Source organism: Physcomitrium patens, chromosome 20 (assembly GCF_059467195.1).
Source record: "Physcomitrium patens ecotype Gransden chromosome 20, ASM5946719v1, whole genome shotgun sequence".
NCBI classification, from domain to species: domain Eukaryota; kingdom Viridiplantae; phylum Streptophyta; class Bryopsida; order Funariales; family Funariaceae; genus Physcomitrium; species Physcomitrium patens.
This window is the reverse complement of record NC_143429.1, coordinates 1,890,018-1,908,556: the sequence shown is the minus strand read 5'-3', so window position 1 is coordinate 1,908,556 and position 18,539 is coordinate 1,890,018. Positions and strand designations below refer to the sequence as shown.

At 33.7% G+C, this 18,539-nt stretch overlaps 1 protein-coding gene and 1 long non-coding RNA gene across 2 annotated transcripts; one reads left to right on the top strand and one right to left on the bottom strand.

The window, feature by feature from the left end:
* On the bottom strand, positions 1–988 carry LOC149987249 (uncharacterized). Its single transcript, XR_016499098.1, has 2 exons — positions 825–988; positions 1–300 (listed from the first exon to the last, which is right to left on the bottom strand). It is a non-coding gene; the product is annotated as an uncharacterized LOC149987249 (long non-coding RNA).
* An 11,042-nt stretch (positions 989–12,030) lies between these two features.
* LOC112273695 (26S proteasome regulatory subunit 7A) lies at positions 12,031–16,542 on the top strand. Its single transcript, XM_024502782.3, has 10 exons — positions 12,031–12,232; positions 13,195–13,276; positions 13,603–13,694; positions 13,802–13,879; positions 14,197–14,258; positions 14,427–14,571; positions 14,824–15,042; positions 15,338–15,519; positions 15,716–15,891; positions 16,213–16,542. Exons 1-10 carry the CDS (start codon positions 12,149–12,151, stop codon positions 16,368–16,370), a joined length of 1,278 nt encoding a protein of 425 aa, XP_024358550.1. The 5' UTR covers positions 12,031–12,148; the 3' UTR covers positions 16,371–16,542.
* The last annotated feature ends 1,997 nt before the right edge of the window (positions 16,543–18,539 follow it).

Below are 18,539 nucleotides of genomic sequence, written 5' to 3'. Positions count from 1 at the left end.
TTTTTGATAAAAAACAATGAGAGATGCAACCAATCAAAAGGTTGTTTTGTCTCCTCTTATTTATTCCTTGAGTTGTTTTAAATGATAGATATATAATTTTTTATCATGTAATATATGATTATTTTTAGTTAATATTAGAAACATTTGTTTTTTTTTTTTGCTCTCTATAAAATTAATATTTCAGTTATTCATTATTTTGCACTGATACAATATCTTCTTTAAATAATATAGAAAGAATACAGATATGTAGGAGTTGCTTACATATGTATATATAGGTACATCCATAGCTTTTAAACTTTCCTGTGTTTATCACATATAATTTCCTTGGAAATGATTGAATCACTTGAAAGATTTTAATATATATATATATATATATATATTAGTATTTAATATAAATATTACACTTTTTTAAAATGTATAAATAAATTCAGTATTGACAGCTTATTCTGGTATATACATGATTCCTTATACAAACTTTGATCAATTTATTGTTTTTATTCATTTTACTGAAAGAGATGAAACCTTGACATAAACATGTTTTCAGTACAGAATCTAGCCATTTTTAGAAATAAAACATAATTGAAAGTTGTTTAAAGCTATCACAAACATATTAAATGCGTCATTGAAGCATTCAAAAGTTGCAGGTGATGAGATTATAAAAAAGTAATTAGGAAAATACATAGTATTTTAAAAATAAAAGCATTCCAAAAAGGCTTGCAAGATATTTAATAAATAAGAATAATGCATGTATGTTTATATACTTTTCAAAACGTATTGAAATGAACACAATCCCATTTTAACTGTAGTTTTAATCGAATACTTACACAAGTATTATGGTATTTTTATCATTAGCATTACTGAACAATAACATAGATTAATTGGATCTACGTTTAATATGGGGAATTTCTTAAGAATTATTAAAGAATGGCTCAATTGTTTTAGAAGAACTAAGACTGGGCGAACCTGATATGAAACAAATAAGCAAGCAAGTAACGAAGAAGAAGGAAATAGCAACAAGAATGAACCCTAAAAGAGAAGTGGATGATCGTCTTGTGTGCTTAGATGTGCGGTGTGAATAGGACCAAGTGCCTCCAACTTATTGCAAAAACGTGCGTATTTCCACGCATGAAATTGTACGTGCGGGTATTAAATACGCGTACGCACTCCCTATCACAGGGATGTTACGTGCGAGGTCCCGGCTGGAACATGCCAACGGATCCTGTGGGTCCACGTCAGCGAGAAACGCATCCACGTCGTCAGCTTGTGCTGCGATTCCTCACTCTCGTACGGGTTCTCGTTCCAGAGGCCCCTGGATGAACGTGGATGAATGTGGATGAAAACTGAACGGGATGTTAATTAATTAATTAATTGATATCTCGTAGAATAACATGAAAATGTTGCTGACTGTACCCAGATGGAAGTGGAAGTGTAAGTGATTAGAGTGGGTTCATTAAACTGGAACCATTGTTGGATGTCCTCACATTGTTTGCATGGTAATGTTGAAAAGGAAATGTTTGACAAGCCATTATTTATTTATTTATTTTTCTTCTTCTTCTTTTGTGTGAAGAGGCCTGATTGGGTATCTTTAATTATTACTATTTTTGATTGATGAATGACAAAGGTGCATAAATTAAAAGTGCGTGGTTTTGTTTGATATAAAAGTGACAGGATTGAACATATACAGCAATCATAGTGTTCATTTTCAAGTATGTATATGTATATATATATATATATATATATACATAAAACTAGGTCAGAATGGATAAGGTTTTGTTTTGCTCTAATTTCAAGCTTACAAACTTGTGTGTGTAATAAAATAAGTTTATAAAGCTTCTTATCACTACTCTTCTATATTATTCATATACTTGATAGTCTTTATTTATTGGAAAGAAAATCTACTCACATGTTTTTGAATAAATGGTACAAAAGTAATTTAGAAAGTTTTCATGATAAATAAAAACTATTATTATTCTTATTATTATTTTATGTATATAAAGCTTTTATACATATTGTTTTTTAAAAAATGATATTTTCACCTTTATTTTTAGTAGTTCTATCCACAACCAAATTAAAACATGGTGTTGCAAAGTGTCACCTATGCTTTTATTATTTCTACCTATTATAAGATCATTACCATGTTTTTCTATTTCAATTTTTGGTTAATTTATTTGGCTCCATACCAAGCAACGTACTCATGTGTATTGCAAAATGCTATTGCTACTCAACTAATAATTTAATTTGACCTTGTCATTGGTGTAAGAAGGTTCTAATAGGAAATATTTGATTAATAGAACTACATTGTTTGGAAATAATTGTCATAAATAATAATAGCTAGCAAATTTGGATTAATGGATTCTATAGGCAAGTGTCTTTGGCTTAATTAAAAGACATTGTTTTATTTGATAACAACTAGTAATGAGATTAAAAATTTGCAACAATTGTAATATACTCAAGGGCACATAATACATTCACCAATGGCAATAGACCTCTCAAGTATTGCCTTATGTGCTACATAATCAAGCACAACCCTTGCTTGTCTTTTTGAAGCTTATTTGAAGCACCTTGCCAATCCTTGCCAAAGAACTTTTGGTACATGGCCTAACATACTTTTATGTGGATAATCATAGCCATGCAAATTGATTTCTATTCATTATCATTGTTTTTTAAAACAACTTTGTAATTAATAGATTGTTGAAGAACTAATATAATTATCTTATCTTGCCAAAATACTTCTATATGACATAATTCACTACTTTGCACCCACTACAATGTTATTAGTACTTTGTGGCATGTTCAAATCCTAATAAGTTGAGAATTATTGACATCTTTGTTATTCCATGCTACAAGCAGCCAATCTTTAGACTTTATGAGAAACAAATCCAATAAAGAGGGAGTATTTTGGAGAGTAAGATGTACCATCTCTATCCTCATTGCAACTTGTTAGACATGGATCTAAGGCACAAAAATTACTTTAATAACACGTAAGTCTTTTTGATATGCAATAAGTAGACTATCCAAGTTGTTAGTCTTTTCAAAAGGCTTCAAAACATCCTCAAGATGTTAATATGAATAGACTTATTTAATTACAAGCTGTTTAATTCACAATTTCTCTAATTTCACAATAAATCCATAGTTGTACAAAAATAATTGTCACAAGATCTTTAAAAAGTTTGTTTTTTAGTCAAATATATTGCTCTCTAATTTTATTGAGTGTAAAAATTTAGATTTATCTCAAAAGATTTATATCTATAGACAAGTATAGGTAATATAATATACATATGTAATAATTGATGATAGTAAATTTGTAGTATTTCATTTGATGTTCAATTGCTTGATCTATTTATTATTATATTTCCAATAGATTGTCAATCAATAATAGTAAGAATTTCTTTAATATAGATAACACTTCATTGACAATTAATACTAAGATATTGTTGAAATGTATACTTCTATAAGTTTATGTTCCTACAAAGTTCTTCTAATAAAATAGCCATGTCTTTTTCAAATATGATGTACTTGTATATATGTCCTCAAAGTTACTTGATAACTTGGGCCATTGAACATCAAATATTAACACATTAGCTATGTAATAGAAATCAAATTATACTTGTAAGAATTCATATAATTTGTCATTTGGCTTGAATTACTTTTTATAGTTTACAAGGATTTTTTTTTAATAAGTTAAGAATACAAAAGATGTTGAGTCTTAAAGAAGATGACTACAATTGTACAAACCAAGGACAAATTACAATTTGTAATAATCACTTTTAGCATTGTCATGTTATTAAAGAAACTATTAACTTATGTCAATGGCTACTTTGTAATTAGTTCTCTATTCTTTGGCTAAGAACACAAAACAATAATAGAACATTTAATTAAACCATGCTTAGCCTATAATGCTTAAAAATAGCTTTTTAACGTAATGTATATTATACATTCCATCCAAAAGCAAGACATCATGGTAATTTCTTGTCATACTAACAAATAATGGATGAACTATAAGTAAGTGTATAGTGTGGTTATTAATATAACATTGTATTATGTATTCTTAGTTTGTTCTTTGTCATTCATTCATTAAAGAACATATAAATAAGTAGCCCTTTAGTTACTTGTAATAAGTATATATAGTGATATTATAATATGTCATGATTGTGGCAAGGAAAAATTCATATTGACATTGCAAAACTATTAGTCTTTCATGTGTAAGGACACCAACTAAGATAAGCCTTTGAATGGTCTCTTTTTTAGACTCCTAGAAGTTATTATTACAAAGGATGACTAGCCATATTCATTGAAGGTTCATGATTATATTTGTCATTATATATTTCAACCTTCTAAAGACCATTCTTGTTCTTTTGCTTTGTATCTTGCTATTTGCATTCAATAAAATATATTTCTATTTTGTTTCGTTTCTCTTCAAAACCTATACTAAAGTAAATGCAATTTTGATTACTCAAATTACAGCCAACATTATTCTAAGATGTTTATTCAACCATGTAATTAACACACTATACTTCAATTGATAATAGTGATTGTGGACATAAGATCCTTGCACTTAATAAAGACATGGATATTTTTGAATTGCATGGTAAGGCAAGACACATAAGGAAAAGTAATAAAAATAAATAAATAATAAAATAAAATTGAAAGTTTAATAAGCTATTATATGTATTTTATAGATTTGTTAATATTTTAGGTCTTTTTATGAATCTTGATAGGTTTTGAAGGTTGTTATTCTTAATAAACTCACAACACTATAATATAGTGACATAATACATGGAGATAATAAAAGTGTAGATGATGTGTTTAGAACACCATGTTGTAGTTAAGTAATGGATAAAATTAGAAAAATTATAGATAGAAATATCAATTTTATTTTTATTTTTTGAAAATACAAATAGAAGTTTTAATTTTTCATTCACTACAATAATGATATCATTATTTTTAAACAATCTTAAATTAAAATTATAATCTAAATATAAAATTGATATTTTATGAAAAATATTGTTGCTATCTTAATCTATATATTTGATAAAATTATAAATTGAAGATAACATTACTAGCTTATTTTTTGTATATTAATTTTATAAAATCATCAATTTTTTAAAAACATATGTATTTATTTTAATATATCACTAAAATAATAGTAATACAAGTTATAAAATTAAAATAAACCTAAAATTCTTTGGAATATATATATATATAAATATATACATTATCATCATCATCATTATTATTATAAATATTTTATAATTTATTTTATTCTACATCTATCAAGAAAAAGTGGTGGATACTTTTATATTATTTTTCTAGTTTTTTTTGGCTAATCTACATGATTTGTAGTCAAATAATTATTTTTTTCATATGTTCAAAAATAAATAAATAATTTTTTTATAATAATAAAAATGTTATTAAGTTTGAGATTAAGTAATTTTAATTTTAAAAAGTAAATTATCTATTTTCATAAAAAAAAACTAATATAATCTAAATTTACTAGTTTATAAGTTAGATATTCTTTATTCTTACTATACAATATTATTTCTTTAAAACGCAATGTAATCTATTTAGTTTAAGAACAACAAAAAATTCTATCATTAATATTAAATTGGTCTTTTAATTTATTAAAACATAAACATACAATTATATACTCAGTAAAAAAAGGGGGGGGATATGAAGTTAACATCAGGGCAGCAATAGTATTTTCAAAAACATTGTATTGGCTGGATTGAGATGTTTTAACTTTCTTATTTCTTATTTATACTATAGTACTTAAGTTTTGTAACAATTTAAAGATGTTATAGAAGGTTTTGGAAGATTTTTATAATTTGATGTTGCATGTTATAATTATATATAAACTAAAAATTTAATCTTTTATTATAATATTTTACAGTACAAATAATAATATCACCAAAATCTTAGATAATTTTGTCTATTATTTCGACCACATATATTATTCATCTATATTAATCATATGTAGCAATTATCAATATTTATGTTACTTTATGTCCAACATATCTTATAATTTTAAGATTCTCATAAGATTGATTATATTGCTTAACATTAAGTATAAACTTAATTTATGTTGAAAAATTTTAAAGAGATTTGTAGCAAACAGTGCCTTAATTTTACTCAATATTATTTCCAATTTTATATTCCTGATAACTCAATAAAATACCTTAATTGTCTTGTGATCGTTTTTTGACTTATTATTTATTTGCCATAGTAAGTCAAAAGATGGTCAAAATGTTAATCTTTTGACTAATTATTGATTATTTTGACCATCTTTTGACTTGTTTTTTATTATCTACTTTACCAATAAATATTTAATAATTTTTTTGCAGTAATGCCTTAATACTAATTGCACCGTTTTATAATTATTTGGACACTTTTACAATAACCCTTGGCGGTTGAGGAGTGAAATCGCTACTTTTAGTTCTATTCTTAGGCAAAGCTCTTTTATTCACTATACTTATAAATCCTTTAAAAACTTAAAATTACAGATTGTGTTATACAAATTTTAAAAAGCTACTTGCAATTTAAAAAATAAAATATTTCTCAAAGTTGGAGCAGAAATCACAATAATTATTATGTCAAAACTCATTTATTGTTTAATAAAAAATAAAAAAATAAAAAAATTGTGCTTCATCGCAACAATTAAAAACAAGCAAACAAGCAAACAATATCGCTCTTTCTGTTTTTTGCACTTCTTGAGGCATACTAGTTTGTAATAATATTTGAACGCATGGCATTTTTTGAAGAAATATGTACAACATCAGATTTAAAATCTGAAATGTCAAATTTTAAACAACTTTTGTTGTAGTTATGTACATGCTAAGTTCTGTTATTATTTAAGCATGCAACACAATAAAAGTAAAGTGAAATGGGGTCAGAACTGAAGGAGAAGTTCTTCAGGCACACTGCGCCAAATTCCACAATGCTGAGAAAACCATGGAGTGGTATCAAAGCACATGCTGCGGTGAGACAAACACGACCGCAGAGCTCTTCTGGAACGGACTGTAGCAGCTCTTGTTGAAGAGAGGGCGGTCAAGCCTTCTCCATGAAGCTCCACAATCTGAGTCTACACGAAGACGTCGACATATATGCTAGACATGCGCTTCATGGAACACCACAACAGTGAATAATGTCCAGTGATCAGAACTCTTCATTATATAAAACACCAAGCTGTGTGTGGATCGTTGGGGTGTGATGAGAACGCTAAGTGAAATAAAGAAGGAAGAATCATACGCTGCTGAACCGAGATTTCGGAACTGAAGCATCGTTTAATTCAGTGTTGTTATGCACTCGAGATTGGAGGATCTGTAAGGCAGCTGGATCGAAGCATGCAATGCCTGGATAAGCTAAGACTCCATCCTTGTGTACAGTCATGCAGCGTCGGTTCAACCGATGTCTTTTAGAGATTACAGCCGATGGAAGTTTCTCGTGCCGACGAAGGACAAAAACAAGGGAGAACTCCGAATGTAGAGGATTTGCATGGCGCCGCATGGTTTCTCAAGTTAACCCCTCATCGATGGGGTGCCTGTGGTCCACAGAGTTAGAGGCCGCGAATCGCATTCGCTTAGCCATTTTGGCCAGCAAGTGTTGCTCCAACGCAATGAGGTAGGGGTTGGGAGGTAGACTAGGATCTTGAAGCTCGGCCAAGGAGCTCAGGAAGTCGGTGTCGATTTCGTCCCAAAGCGGTGGCCTAGTGGTCCTGGAAGGGTGACCTACGAGGAGGCCGTTGGAGACTAGGGGCGGAGGATACGCCGCTTTCATGCTCTCATGCGAGTTTGGGAAGGGTGGAAACCAAGCGCCTCGTGCAATAGGTGCCGAAGTATCGAATTTGCCGCAGTTGTCATGATTGTTGAGCCTCCTAAGGTTTCTGTTGCTTCGTGAATACTGTTTGAAAAATTCGACGTCCAGAAGCTCCGAGGTTTGGCCGGAGAGCATGCTGTGCGGGAGGTTCTGCTCCTGGGGATCGACAACAGAGTCGCCGTCGTCGCCGTCGTAGTCGACATGGCGGAGATGGGTCTCCTCTCCGCAGCTTGGAATCTTGAGTTCCGACGTTTTGCGTGGAGGTGTTATTGTGGCACGATGGAATCCAGTTAGCTTCTGCACTGCACCTCTGAATTCCTGCGAGCTGGTTTCCAGAATCGTGATGGGCATTTGGCTTGACACTCTCCTGCGCTTGTAAATCACCTTGCTAGCCACATGCCCTGGCGCACTGGAGTTGGTGTCGGAACCATGGTGTAGCTTCGGAACACTGATTCTCTCCTGGTCACTGTTGAAACTAGCCATCCTCGATTTCTCCCAAGCTAACTCTTCGCAAATTCACGAAAACGTTGACAACACTCGTCCTTAGAAATGCCTTCGGTACCGAGATTGAAGTATGTTCGAGATCAGAGTAACGCTTCAGGAAGCGCCGTCTCAACAGTCGGACACCAGCTGGTTGCGAAAGTTTGGGGATATTCTATGGACAGATTTACTATTTTTGGATCTGCAGACAAAAGCGATCGGTCAAAAAGATGCTCTCCATCACACATGAAAAACGAGCACCAGACTCGCAATGGAATCGAGATAATATCAAACCTGGGCACGTGCACCTAGCCAGTGATCGAAACCATTCACACCTCAGCATTGCCCGCAATCATTAATTATGTGCCCTGTACTTCCGACACGCTTTGTCCCTTCTTTTGTTTTCCTGCTCTTTTTTTTCTTTTTTCTTTTTTTTCCTTTTTTTTCCCCCCTCTCTCTCTCTCTCTCTCTCTCTCTTGGTAGATATATGTACCCAGAATTGTGACCCAATCAGACACCAGGCGCGTGCAATCTTTCAGACAGCACCAAATACCTTTCCTGCAAGAAGTCTGACTCTACAGTCCTACCACCGAACTTCACTCACAACCTCACCACGCAAATTTACAAGATCGTCCTAATTCATGCTACAACAACAAAAAGAAGAAAAAGCGATGCATTACACCCAGCCAGGACACCATGCAACACACGAGGCCAAATCTCGATTACGTAACACTGTCAAGAACCACGAAAGCGCCGAACCGAAGCCACTCACTGGATCACTCACTGACGCGAGAGACGAAAGGGTGAAGATCCGTGGGCTTGAGGGTGGTGGTCATAAGAGCCTGAGCCTGCACGAGGTGAGGATCAGCAAGGAAAATCCGCAGAGACACCAACAGTCCCTGAAAGGAAAAGCAAATGCACCACAGAAGAGCTAAAGTGGGGGGGGGGGGGGGGGGGATGTAGCAGTAGTAGAAGAAGAAGAAGAAGAAGCAGAAGCAGGGGGGCAGCGCAAGCATGGATGCTGCACCAGTGAGCAATGGGGCTCCCTCGAAGGCACTACTATTAGGAGTAATGCGCTTGGAATAGTTGTGCCATGGAGCTTGTGGTCCGGGACAACACGCTACTGTGGATGCGGTCTCTAGCTCTGCTCAGTCCTGCGAGAGGCGGCTCGCTATCCAGCCTCCCAATTTGCTCGCGTGGCGGAGGGTGCCAACTCATTACCCCCCACTGCTGACTTGGCCTGCCCTTTCCTTTGCCACGTAGGACGCTTCTCATTATGCCCTGTTTGGTGTTAGGCTTGTCCTTCCTTTGATTTCCCATTTTCTTGCTCTGATACCCACCTCTTGTACATTGATGATACCCTCTCCCTTTGCCCAATAATGTTGCTTTCTTCAAACCAAAAGAAGAAGTAGAAAAAGAGGAAGACTTATATTTGTTTAGAGAAGATGATATCATTCACAATATCTTTTTACGCAAAGAAATTATATTAGTTGTAACCTTTTGTGAAACTTATGTCATTTATATTATTTACATATCAATTTTTAAAATTGATTTATTAGATAAGCAAACCATAAATTTAAAAATACATTAAATGTAAAAGAATGAGATGAATAAATAGCTTAGATTTTAGAAGTATGGATAATGATGAATACAATAATAGTTTTTGATAAACAAATGAAAATCAATGACACATTATTTATATTTCAACATAAAAATAGCAGTAAAGATGATGGCTAAATCACAGTTGGCAGGAGTATGATGTAATGAATTCAAACCTCAATGCTGATGTTGCATTCCACACTAAAATATTTGTCTAAACATTCAGTTCCTTGTTTGTAAGATGCTACATTGGTTTTTCTTAAATTATTTCTCAGAAGAGACTATATTGCAAGACTTGGCATGTTCTAAACTAAAATGTTCAGATTTTTTTTATAAAAAAATAATTTAATAAAGTACTCCTGAGATGACCATTGACATGTGACACATGCCCTTGGTAATACAAACAGGGGAATATTTACGAAAGTTTTTCATTTCAAAGATTGTGTGGCCATGGTCAAAAGTTTTCTTTAAAGATTGCAGAAATAGTGAAAGTTTCTATTTCATAAGTTTACACTTTCAATTCATTTGGATCTGTTATGATTTGAAGAAGGCTTATATATCAACTTTAGGAATCAACAAGAAACAATGTAATGCTCTATAACAAAAAAATTATACAATGGTCACCAATTTTATTATTATTATTACTATTATATTTTACAATCCAATAAAAATAAACAGATTGTGACGAAAGTTTAATTGTAAGGAAGATCATGTATTTGGCAATTTTTTCCATGATATACCTGTTTGTACTAATATTGATGCATAACACCCATCACTGAATGAATATTTTCTTATTATCTAAGAAATAATGTTTAAAATGACGTGAAGTTTTTTATTATAAATTTTAAAATAATAAATTGGTTTAAATAAACAGAAAACTAAAAAAGTGAGTAATATTTTAAGAGAAATGTTTTTAAATTAATTAATTTGGAACTAATATAATCATACAAAGCTTAACTTTATATTTTTTTATATTTTTTTATAGCTTGAAAATAGGTTTAATGTGCTAAAGAAACTGGACCTGGATATTAATAGTTAATTGCATTATATATATATATATATATATATACATATACATATAACAATAGAACCATTTATGTTTCTTCAATATAATTGGCAAACATAATTCTTATTTAGTACATATTTATGTTTTCTAGCACAAACCGCTGCCATTGGGCATTGCAATCTTCAACACATCCATCCATTCTCTTATTCATCCACACTTCCATGTATTTTATGGTTCCCATGTTCTCTAAGTTTCCCACATTATACACACACATCTATTATATAATTAATACTGTGTTTTTTATTTGTGGAGAAGATCTTCAAACTTTTCCTTCACAAAATCTAAATTCCATTCATATCCTCGTACACCATGAAAATGTGCTCTTAGCACATTAGAAGTAACTTTTCAAGTTGTGAATTGATTAAGCATAAAAATAGTGTATAAAAATAGGCTCTAAAAATTGTGTAGTGCTATAAAAATAGGCCAGAACACACATTCTTACCTTAGCAATGCATGTGTAAATCTATATTCTTCCAAAACATTACCCATTAGTGGAAAGAAAGCCACATCACCAGTGATTTTTAACTTCATAATTTATTATCACGGTAATTTATGAAACAGTTACTCTTCATAGTTTGATTCTTATTCATGTGTATTTGCATTCATTGCAAGAGTTTCTTAATAAATATATCCCAAACTAATTCAATCAATCATTTTTCCATATATTTTGAATGAAAATGTGCAAGTAAAGGGGAAACCTTTTTCTTACTTTAAATCATGTGATTCATTTGGGCCCAACTCAAAGCGCCATTCTGTTCGGAAATGGACGACAACCTCTATTTCATCCAACGGGTCGAATCCCATCTTATACACACATCCATGACGTTGGGCGTCGAAGCGATCGACAACGAAATTAGGATGAACAGAACAATTCATTTCCAATGGATGAAGAAATGGATGGTTTTTTCGATGTAGTGGGAACGACGAACGAACACAACTGACACCTTCGTCACCACCTTCGTCGCTATCGTCGTCGTCGTCGTCAGCGTGAGTAAGTGAGTGGATTCAGTGACACATTAGTGAGAACTAAGGAAGGAAGGAAGGGAGGCTGTCTGTTTGCAGTGCAGCTATTCTTCAATACTTGCGGGGTAGAGTCCGTCCACTCTAAAACCCTAATTCGATCTCTCGCTCTCTCTCTCGCTCGCTCGCTCCTCCGCTGTGTCGTCACCGTTTCGCCGAGCTCCGCGCAGCATGGCGGACATCGCCGACGATCTTCTCAAGGAGAAGAACCCGCCCCCGCTCGATGAGGATGACATCGCACTGCTCAAAACCTATGTGAGTGCGCTTTTGGTCTTGACGCGAGCTCCGTGTCGTGTGATGCCGTTTTCGATCGGTCTTGGGCGTGGAATTTGTATCTCTGCGTTTTTGTCTTCTGTTAAATATGGTTACGTGTGGAAACGAATTGGTCGATTACTTCAATCGCGGAGCACTGCTTTGTATGCATGTGGAATTGTTTCACGTTTTTTCTGGGATTGTTAGCTAAGGTGACGAAGAATTGAGAATTCGAGGTCTTTTGTGGATTTGGACGTGGTTTTGTCGCGGTGTATTGCGAGCTGTTTTTGGAAATAGATTGAAGAATGAATTATTGCTATGTATACAATCCCTTGTGGATCCGCATTTGACAGGGATTTGCGGAGTTTGGTAGTGTTATCGGATGTCGGCATTTCGTGCTGTTTTGAGAACCGGGAGCGGGTTGATTTTGGCATGCTCTTGTTGTATGACTTGAGTTGTTCATAGTTTCTTTCGATCCTTTTTGTTTTTTTCGCTATTCATGTTTGATAGCCGTTGTATGGTTTGTGAAACTTTATTTGCACACGGGACGTGACCTGCAAGTCACGATGAATTCGTGATGGATGGAAGAGTTTCAAGAATTTGGCAGTGAACCGTTTAGCTCTAACTTAGAATTGCAGGTTGTAATTATTTTATGGAACCCTAAAATCTTTTTGAGGCTACATCTTGTACGAATAGACTTCTGAAGTCCCAGTTTTTTTTTTTTTTTTTTTTTTTTTTTTTTTTTTTTCCTTTCCTTGAAACACTTCCGAATGCTTATGCCTGTAGAAACGATTCTGAGGTAGCTCTAATACTTGGATAGAACAGGACTGACTTGTACATCTTCTTGGTAACTATGGTTCACTTGGCTGTCGACAGTCTCAGTCTTCTTTGGAAACGACCAGTCCAAAAGATATGGGGTTTTTTACCTTCCTGATGAATAATGATCTACTTGGTTGCATCTGCAGGGCTTGGGTCCATATGCAAATTTAATCAAGAGGACTGAAAAGGACATCAAAGTGATGGCTAAGAAGGTCAACGACTTGTGCGGTATGTTGAAATGAAAATAAGTAAATAATAATAATAATAATAATAATGAGAAGAAGAAGAATCTAATTTCATTTATGGAGACTGTGGTCAGTCTTATGCTTGATGTAATCCATGTGTTTTTTAATCTATTTAGTTGAAAATTGCCTACAACACTCTCATTCTAGTTACTCTCGCCGATTTTTCCGATGACATGTCTGATATTGATCAGTAGGCTGTGCTTGTAGCTGTATGTAGGAACTGTTTGATGGTCCTAATATTGTGTGACATTTCGCTTACCTCTCTTTCCATTTAGTTTCTAAGAGTTAGTTGTGTCACGGCATGAGCAGGAATCAAAGAGTCCGACACCGGGCTGGCAGTGCCTAGTCAGTGGGATCTCGTATCAGATAAGCAGATGATGCAAGAGGAACAACCATTGCAGGTTAGTTAATCCCAGCCAGGTTGTCAAACTTCTCGACATGATCTCGTGCATTTCTTACTCGTATTTAGCAGACGGGTGGTAATAACTTAATTTATTAATTGTGGCAGGTTGCCAGGTGTACAAAGATAATCAACGCCAATACGGATGACTCCAAATACGTCATCAACGTGAAGCAGATTGCCAAGGTATCATACCGTTTTTGTAAGACCAAACAGTTCATCGCTTGGTCGTTTTGTTTCTGCTGATGTTGGGATCGTGTTCTTCAAATTCAACTTTGAGCATTCATAGTATTGTCTCAAAGTCTTTGAGCTGAATTTCTGGAGCTGCTTGCGCATCCACTGTATTATTTTACAATTCATCATTCGGATTCTTTTGGTTTTATCTCATTATGACTTGCTGAAATAATTTCTAGTTCATGACTCCGGTAACACGGCCATGATATTCTTGTTCATCGCTAGTTCATCTGCACATGATCATTAAGCTTGTGTATTTGGTGTGGCAGTTTGTTGTTGGATTGGGTGAGAAGGTGTCTCCAACAGATATAGAGGAGGGTATGCGTGTTGGGTATGTCGTCCTGATTTTTCGTTTTGTCATATGGGTGCGCTATTTTTGTTAAATTAGGATTTTGATACATCTCTCAACTATATCTCTTTGTTAACGTTGTGGTAACTGTTTTAGCTAGGTAAAGTGGATGTGCTTCTTAACTTTATTAGTTATAATATACCTGTGCAGGGTAGACCGAAACAAGTACCAAATCCAGATTCCGCTGCCACCTAAGATTGACCCGAGTGTCACTATGATGACAGTAGAAGAAAAGCCAGATGTTACGTACAATGATATTGGAGGCTGTAAGGAACAAATAGAAAAGATGCGTGAGGTTAGTGAAACCAACTTGTTATTTTTTCGTAATTTGAATGCTTGGTTTGTGAAGTTTCTGGTCCTTTTTGGCGAGCAACATACTTATGCATGTTGTATTGCGAGTTTGATGCCCTATTTGCCTTTGGTAGTTATATTTTAATTTTTAAAAAGTTATTGTAATTAGGTAGAGAAGTGCCGATGATGATTTTATATTGCTCGTCACAGCTTCGTTTGGTGCTGCTGTCTAATAATTCTTCGGTGTCCTGAATAGGTAGTGGAGTTGCCTATGTTGCACCCGGAGAAGTTCGTAAAATTGGGAATCGACCCACCTAAAGGAGTTCTTTGCTACGGTCCTCCCGGTACTGGGAAGACTCTGTTGGCTAGAGCTGTTGCAAATAGGACAGATGCATGCTTCATTCGTGTTATTGGCAGTGAGCTTGTTCAGAAATATGTAGGAGAGGGAGCTCGCATGGTTCGTGAGCTTTTTCAGGTAAGATACATGGTGATCTCTCCGCATCTTTCAGATTTAAGATGGGTTGGCGTTAAAGAGGATTCCAAGAGAATTTGCCAGAAAAGCTACGCCAAGCGTAAAAATTGCAGATGACATGTAGATGACTGAAGAGAATTTTCATCCATGTGATTTTTATTGTGCCTTAAAAATATATTTCGCATTGCTTCTCTTTAGGTGCTAATTTATTGTTTATTTGTTTAGATGAACATTAGTTTTCATGTGACGTATTTTGATGATTCTCATGGTGCAACCTGTCCATGTTACTTGTGAGCAGATGGCTCGTTCAAAGAAGGCCTGCATTGTATTTTTTGATGAGGTAGATGCTATTGGAGGTGCTCGGTTTGACGATGGATTGGGGGGTGATAATGAGGTTCAAAGAACAATGCTTGAAATCGTCAATCAACTTGACGGTTTCGATGCTCGTGGTAATATCAAAGTATTGATGGCAACGAATAGGTAAAATCCCTCGCTGACATATTTATCTTGAAGTTAATGGTGCTCTGCTTCTGTGGAGTTGGTGTAGGATCTGTTTGTGGACGTTGCGTCAGAATTATCAGAGGTGTTTGTACACCCATCAAATCAATAATGTAATTCAAGCGATTTTAGACAGCTCAAACATTCGCCTTGTAAACGAACATGTGGTTTTTTACAGACCTGATACACTAGATCCAGCGCTTCTACGGCCAGGTCGGTTGGATCGTAAGGTAGAGTTTGGGTTGCCTGATCTGGAAAGCCGAACCCAGATTTTCAAGATCCATACGCGAACCATGAATACCGAGCGAGACATTCGTTTCGAGCTTCTTTCCCGCCTTTGCCCCAATTCAACAGGTTCTAATCTACGTCATTGGGTTAGGTCTGGATGCATCTATGTGTTGAAGTTGGCTTTTCACGGAATTTGACGTTGGCTTTCAATTTTATGTTCGTTTAAGAGCATTCTGATGAAGATCAAGTACTGCGTGTCCTTTATTAAATAATAGACGTAAATGCATGTTCTTTAGTAAATGATAGGTGTCTGATTGTGGTGTCCAGTGCAACTTTGGTGATAACGTGAATGATGCAGGCGACTGTAGAATGTTGTCGAATCGTGAGTTGATCAGCACTAGTGTGAAATCTCAAACCATGTCACTGAAGCAAGTGCTTGATCTGCAGGAGCAGATATCCGGAGTGTGTGTACAGAGGCAGGTATGTATGCCATTCGTGCACGCAGGAAGACTGTGACAGAGAAGGACTTTTTGGAAGCTGTCAACAAGGTCATCAAAGGATACCAGAAATTTAGTGCGACACCCAAATACATGGTGTACAATTAGTCAGCTTTATTACGTGAAGGCGTTCAGAAGTTGATACGATCACTTGTCTCATTGGTGACGAGAAGTTGTAACCTCATATTGTAAAGACGTCTAAGAGATTTTCTCTTGGCACACACCATCATGTTGGTGTAGTCGTGAAGTGCAACATATTTTAAGAATTCGACTTCAAAAATTCCACGTTTCAATGAATTCCTAGATAGTATATGAATTTGTTCTGTTGCACCTTTGTGGTGGTGGTGGTTGTGGTGTAAAGCTACTGAAGTGACTGTTTTCACATTTGCTTGCTGCCGTGATGTACTGGTTATGGTACTGAGGATGTGTTATTTCGATGCCTGATGCGTACATCTTGAGGTGGAGGGGAATATTTTCTGTAAGATTCCTTTCTAGATCATGATAGCGAAAGTTATGGACACTTCTTTAAAATAATTTTCACAACTTCTGCCATCAACTTCAGAAACCATAGTTTGGGAGAACAAATCATTATGAAGTTTGATATCTGGATTAACTAATTAGATATAGTGAATTTCGTACTTTTAGTTATACTGTACAAACACACTTTTGAGGTTGTATGTCAAATCGAGACTATATGGTCTAATATTTTTGTTTCTACTCACAACACATTTTGATTGCTGGTTTGTGCTGTCATGTCTTTCCGAATGTCAGCACATTTCTTATGCACTCAGGAAGCTGTCTTTTGATTTTTCACATTAAATTAGCATTGCCTTACATTTCATATTTATTTCATATATACACATATATATAGATAGGCTCTTGCTGTTCTCTCACCCAATTTTTGCCATTCTCTCGCTTATATTAGTAAAATATCTTTAGTAATATGTTTAAAGGGCAATAACATTATTTATGTGATAAATATTTAACTGAAAATAAGAAAATTTGTGATTAAAAATAATGAAAAATTTGAAAAGAAACATTTAAATTGTTGTATATATATATATATATGTGTGTGTGTGTGTGTGTAAAATTCAAAATAAAAATGGAATTTTGTGATTTGTAGTTGTAAATGAAAACATTACTTCATTTTCTCTATTGGGATTTAGAATCAATCCTTGGGAATTCAACATAAAATGTAATTGTTATCCATGCTTCATGCTTGTCAAGTCAATCTAATATCCTTGTTGGTAAGATTAATTCTGTTAATAAAATCTTGGAAAATTAGGAGATTCGCTTACGTTCTTTGTATATCTCTTTATTTTTTGCTTGTGACATAAAACTCTTCCTTTTTAATGGACAGATTACTAGTATAAATTTATTCTTCAAAACTTATTCTTTATCAAGTGCCATGTGTATAAGTAATTCACTTGTGCATGTTTTAGCCTAAATCAATGAAGTGTATAAATTGCATCCAAATTAATTGTCAAACTTCTAAACAGATTTCTGTTGTTTGTACTTCAATTTTGTTATGTATTATAAAAACGTGTCTAATAAAATGACCTTAAATTTCCAATTACACTTCAATCCATTGTATGTTTTAAAATATGGAATAGTACTTATTAAACCATTTTTTAAGCTATGTAATTTTTTAATATCCTAAACAATGTTCATAGATCAATAATTTATTATTTTGAGCAACACTAACCTAAACATCTTTGATTTACACTTCTATTCATCTAAGACATTCACAATAATTTAGTCCTATATTCAAATATATATATATATATATATATATATATATATATTTTCGAGTAGCTTATGTTTATATAATTTATTTATTCAAAAAGAATAAAACAATAAAATAAAATAAAAAACTCTACAAAGTGTTAATTTGTTGTATAAAGTAACTATAAAGTAAATAATAATACAAATAATATTCTTGTGATGGCTTCTAATTTCCAATGAAATGATGATTTTTTTGTGTTAGAATTATAAATTATGCACATGTGAGTGACAATAAAGATATATATATATATATATATATATATATATATATATTTCATTCCCTTTTCTTTTCTTTCTGAAAAACGAAATTTAAAACCATATAAACCTGAATTAAATTAATGCTTAATGTGAAAAATATACCCAGTTGCAAGTGGCATTTGACTTAACAGAAGCAAAATTTTGGTCATGCACTTTTTGTAAAATTTTATGCCTGAAAAATACAACAATGCAAAACATTCACACTCAACTGACTAAACTTGTTTATAATAACCA